At 43.1% G+C, this 6,000-nt stretch overlaps 1 protein-coding gene across 1 annotated transcript in view; it reads right to left on the reverse strand.

Annotated features, from left to right (window-relative positions):
* FH (fumarate hydratase) overlaps positions 1 to 4,021 on the reverse strand; it is a 31,738-nt gene extending 27,717 nt beyond the window's left edge. Inside the window, exon 1 of the mRNA XM_025926298.2 lies at positions 3,852 to 4,021. Coding sequence (XP_025782083.1) covers positions 3,852 to 3,977 — 126 coding nt within the window. The 5' untranslated portion in view covers positions 3,978 to 4,021. The remainder of the gene's footprint in view (positions 1 to 3,851) is intronic.
* Positions 4,022 to 6,000: the final 1,979 nt, after the last annotated feature.

Consider the following 6,000-nt stretch of genomic DNA (forward strand, 5'->3'; position numbering starts at 1 on the left):
CAAAAATATGCTTACTGTCCCTATAATAAAAATAAACATCCCAAAGTTGCAACAATAAACACCGTCTGCAGCAGCTTAGCTAGCTAACAACAAACCATTCCAAAAAGCCAAACAGTTATCTCTTCATTTAACCCCAGGAAATATATAGGTTGCATCCATTTGTTGAACAGAAACTGAAGCAGTGCTGTAAAACACTTTGAAAGGCACCAGGAATTAGAGAAAAACTGTCAGAGGAGGCTATGCTTATGTGGAGTTAGCATCAGTTAGATAAGCACATATATATCCATATCCATATATATATATGGATATATGTATCCATATATATGGATATATATGTATCCATATGTATATGGATAGGGGAACAACAAACCAGGTAACTGCCAGGTCTCTTCAAACATTCTTTCAAATGTTCTTTACAATAATAACCCACAGAAAAAACCTACCAACAGTGATCCGGTACATACATAAACACGTGCATACACGCACACAAGGCTGAAACAAAAATTTCATGAAACAGTATGTTACACACCCGTATTTTCCATTCTATTAAAATATTAATAATAATAATAATAATACTGGTAGCTACCCACTACACTGATTCCACCATCTACCTATGAGTCCACTTGAGGTCTGAAAAGCACTCGTGTGGTTTTCAAAATCTTCCACATTATCACATACATCATCTCTTCCCAGTGGCCTGGGCATGAAGAGAACGCTCATCCTCAAATAACTGAAAATTATCAGTGCTTTTGAGGATGAAGTGATGAATGGCATCTCTTAAATAGAAGTTTTTAATTCATATAATCCACTGTTACAAAAAAGTAGCATTTCTGAAAACCATGCCTTTTTATGCCATAATTCAGAGAGTTTCTAGCAGAAGGCAGTTTATCACTTCAGGTATTTAACACCATGGCTTAAAGAGTTTAACCAGGGGCGCCTGGGTGGCTCAGTCGGTTAAGCGGCCAACTTCGGCTCAGGTCATGATCTCTTGGTCTGTGAGTTTGAGCCTCACGTCGGCTCTGTGCTGACAGCTCAGAGCCTGGAGCCTGTTTCAGATTCGGTCTCCCTCTCTCTGACCCTCCCCTGTTCATGCTCTGTCTCTCCCTGTCTCAAAAAAAATAAATAAAACGTTAAAAAAAAAATTAAAAAAAAAAGAATAAAAAAAATAAAGAGTTTAACCAGCTGGGCATGAGGCAGACACAAAGTGTGACTTCCCAATGGTTCCTGTGAGGTTTGTGCTCATTTAAAATCAGCCCCCCTTCTGGAGAAGCATGAAGGGTAATGGTCCTGTTCTCTGCAGGCTTATTGCCATTAAGACACAGAAATACCATGTACTGTTAGCAGCCACTAACTCAGGAACCTCAGAAATTGATGAAATGGTCTCAAAATTTGCCTGCCAGTCTAAACCAGAAAAGTCAATAAATACAGGCCTCGAGCCTCTAAGATGTCCCCCTGCACATGCATGTGTAAGATAACCATTAACTAAACCATGGCACTTTCTAAAAAATGTCTTTCAGATTCTCAGTTTCAGGTGGTTTAAAAGAATATTCAGTGTTCAAGAAAATCCAAGTCATTTCTCATGTAAAAAGACAATCTCCAAAGATAAAAATCCAAAGTTTGACTTCACAGTGTTTGGGTTTTAAGTTTCTTTCAGGAAAACTCTGGCTCAACTTAAAATATAGGGTGACCACAAAGTCTTGCAATACTGGCAAATATACAATAACTGTTTTATTGATATTACATTGTAACATAGAAGATATAATCTGTTTCCAGTCTTCATGGCCATCCTGCAGACCATTAAGGAAATACAGAAAAGAAACTTTAAAAGATGTGGGGCTTTCCATCCACCATGCCAGCAAGGCACTGTCAAAGCTGGTCTCCACTACATGTTCTCACTCTCACTGTGCTATTTCTCCTAGGCAGTATTTATCACATTGTAATTAACTGTGCATCATTTCTTTTCTTATTTAAACACCCCCAGTAGTCTCTAAACTCTATGCTTGTAGCAACTGTCTTTTTCAAAGGGCCTGATACATAGCAGGTGTTCAACAAATGCATTATCTTATGCTTGTAGTGACTGTCTTTTTCACAGGACTCAGATGCACAGCCTGCACTCAATAAATGCTATCTTCCTAGTGGATGAACATTTATGGCTCATTTGGATACAAGGTAACTTAGGGCATTTATGGTTATGTAAATTCTCAACAGTAGCAATAAAAAAAAGGCTTTTAATAAAATCAACACAAAGATTTTGAACTGAGATTACAGGGCAAAAGATAGATTTGGAATTACGGGCGAGGGGGGAATCCTACCTCCATTTGATCTTAGCTAACACTACAACATTAAAAAAGCAAGGCAGTGCTATTTTTTCAATATTTATAACAGGACAGATTCAGTTCTCCAGCCGCCAATTCCCTTTTTACAAAACACTCAGTAAAAAATACATAAATGTTTTAAAGGCTCTAAATGCACCAAAATTATTAGAGCAGGAAACTGCAGGAATATGAAGCACCCCTGATTTTGTAGTTTCAAGTACAGTAATGTCATGAAATTATCTTAAAGTTCACAGTTCGGAACATGTCTTGGGCCTTTGAAGTATGCTAGGTGGAGGCATTTATTTAATGAGCACCTACTATTGCCAAACACTGTCAAAGTACTTTCACATGGGCAATCTTGCTGGGTACCTGTTATTTCCATTTTACATGCAGAAACTGAGGCACAAAGACAAGTTGCCCCAAATCTGAACTTTGAGCAGCAGAGTAGGATTTGAAATCACATCTCTGACTGCAGAGCTCATACTACAGCACGGTGAACTTGTGCAGAACTGTAACTCTTACTAAACTACCACTTACTCTCCAAACTCCTCCTACCAATACGCGTGCGCCTATGTATTTAAAGTGCTCGTCAGGGGCGCCTGGGTGGCGCAGTCGGTTAAGCGTCCGACTTCAGCCAGGTCACGATCTCGCGGTCCATGAGTTCGAGCCCCGCGTCAGGCTCTGGGCTGATGGCTCAGAGCCTGGAGCCTATTTCCGATTCTATGTCTCCCTCTCTCTCTGCCCCTCCCCCGTTCATGCTCTGTCTCTCTCTGTCCCAAAAATAAATAAACGTTGAAAAAAAAAATTTTTTTTAAAGTGCTCGTCAAAGCCCAAACTACTGAAGGTGACACTCGAAAAAGCAAAGGACTTGAACTTGGACCTTGACGTTCCTTTGGTCTTTCTGAATTAAAAAATACTGACTCAGCTACAGTTAGATCCCATCCAAACTTCCCTAACATACTTAAGGACACACTGTCCCGCTCAACAAATTTCAAGGTTTTACAAAAGTGGGGAAAACCATCGTCAGCCTACCAAAATTGGCAACTTCGTGAAAAGTAAAGTCTTTGAAGTTCCCAAGAACCTTCAACCCCACCCCGAGGCCTGAAAGAAGTTCACCGCCCAGTGGTGATAAAAGGCCGCAGGTCCGGGGCGACGATCAACACTGGGCCTGCTCAGGGGCAGGGGCGGCAGCGGCCCTCGTCCCCCGCCTCCCACCCCGGCACAGTCCCCAGGGCAGCGCCCCAGGGTGGGGGCCTCCGCACCGGCCGGATCGCCGCAGAACGCGCGGCTGGGGTGGGCCCCTACGGCCCACCCCAGGGGTCCCCGCAGGACCCTCGCCGGCGGCTGCAGCCCCTGCCCACGCGCTCACCCGGGGAGGAGGCGGCGCTACGAGGCCCGGAAGCCCGCCACGCGGGCGCGCGGCCCAGGCCGGGGTCGGCCGGGACGCCGCGGGAATCCCTCCCGCCTGCCGGGCCGGCGAGCCGGAGGGCTGAAGGTCACCGCGGGGAGGCCGGGGCTCGGGCGGCCAGCGCTCACCATTCCAGCGGCGTTCGGGGCCCGCAGTGGGAGGCCCGGCACGCCTCCGAGGCCGGGAGCTGAGGCTGAGCCGGGAGGCCGCACGAGGCGACGCGAGCGCGCGAGGAGTCGGACGACGCGGTACATGGTGCACCGGGAGCCTGGGTAGAATTTGGGGGCGGTTGAGGCCACGCCTCCACGCCCGCTGTCTGAACACATCCCTCCCACGGCGCCTCGCTCTTATCCAATCAAGCCGAGGGGGTGGGGTGGGACCAATCGTGAATGGCCAGTAAAGAGAGAGGGGGCGGGCTTACCTTCCGTGTAGTTGAGCGGACCCTGGAAGCCCTCGGATTCATTGGAAACCAGGGAGAAGGGAATTATGGGGAAGGAAGTTTACGCTGAAACCTCTTTGAAACAGCTTGATCGCTGTTTGAGGGATCAGCGAGAGTATTAGCTGGTGAATGAGTCAGTGTTGGTTGATGACATTCTAGAAAGAAATATTTATTTATCATATAATCACTCATTACATGTTCTCTCTTTGGAATCTTTTAAAATTTCTTCCAGGGGGCGCCTGGGTGGCTCAGTCGGACTTCGGCTCAGGTCATGATCTCGCGGTCCGTGAGTTCGAGCCCCGCGTCGGGCTCTGTGCTGAGGGCTCAGAGCCTGGAGCCTGTTTCGGATTCTGTTGTCTCCCTCTCTCTCTGACCCTCCCCTGTTCATGCTCTGTCTCTCTCTGTATCAAAAAATAAATAAACGTTAAAAAATAAAATAAAATAAAATAAAATAAAATAAAATAAAATAATAAAATAAAATAAAATAAAATAAAATAAAATAAAATAAAATAAAATTTCTTCCAGATGACGTCTTCCGTATAGAAATTTTGGAAATCGAAGCGAAGTATAGACAATGAAATAATAATTATCCATAATGCCAACACTTAAAAAGTCATGTGGAGGTCTCTGCAATTTCCTTTCTCTTCTAAACGGGTACACTCAAGAACTCTCTTTTAAAGTGTAGTGTGGAAGGTGTCCACAGTTACAGGTGACTTTGGAATCTTTATTATTTACATTTAGGTTCTCCCAAGTTTTTTTGCACTGATAATATATGCATGTTCACATTAAAGGCATATTGTTTTAGTATGAGGTGATGACAGAAAAGCACGAACTGATATAAAATTACATGTGAACCACAGTTTTATCTCTTCTCTCTTCTGCTTTGTATTCCTTGAAACCAGATGACAGTTAATCACGAAAGAAAAACATTGGATGATGTCCAGAAGTCAAAAGTCCAGGACTTGCAAAGCCAGGCTTATTATAAGAGTTAGCCTCTGTCAAACCCCTGGGTAACACTGCTTATGTTATGAATTTGACTCATGTATTTAAAATATGAAAATTTAAATGAGAGAGCATGATCCTTGAACTACAATCAAAACACTCCAAAAAGCTCACCAGAACTCTTTATACCTCAGTGTCACCTCCCTGTGTCAACTCATGATTCAGAAATTACTAAAGTTCTTGATGAGGGGCACCTGGGTGGTTCAGTCAGTTAAGCATTTGACTCGGTTTCAGTTTAGGTCATAATCTCATCGTTTCATGGCTTCAAGCTCCACATTGGGTTCTGTCTGCTTGTGATTCTCTTTCTCCTCTTTCTGACCGTCTCCCACTCACGCTGTCTCTGACTCTCTCAAAAATAAATAAATGAACTTTAAAAAAAATAAAATACTTGATGAAAAAGTGAAAACAGCAGTTACTTCGAAGTTAGAAGGACAGAATAAAAGAAATTCAGAAATCAAAAGGTAATGCAATGGTTTCAGAAAGCAATGAACCCCCTATCCCATTCGTTTAGGCTTCCCACAATTAAAAGGCAAACAACACAAAGTTTAGTGTGTAAGTAGTATTCTTAGTGTTGTCATCAGTTTGACAGAAAACTACAGGAACGTTTACTAACAATCACTATCATTTCCTAGAAAATGCTAACATTTTGAGGCATTTGCTGCATATCCTTCATAAACTAAAAGAAAGAACAAATTACTAACACCGGAGAGGCATTTTCTTCCCCATCTTCCCAGAAACTATCATTATTTTTGCTGTGTATCCTTTCAGTTTACCTGTGTATTTTTTGCTTTGTATACTGATATGCAAACACAATGGGTTTAAAATTTTAAAGCTTT

This window comes from Puma concolor, chromosome E4, assembly GCF_028749965.1.
Source record: "Puma concolor isolate L17-30 chromosome E4, mPumCon1.1.hap2, whole genome shotgun sequence".
NCBI classification, from domain to species: Eukaryota; Metazoa; Chordata; class Mammalia; order Carnivora; family Felidae; genus Puma; species Puma concolor.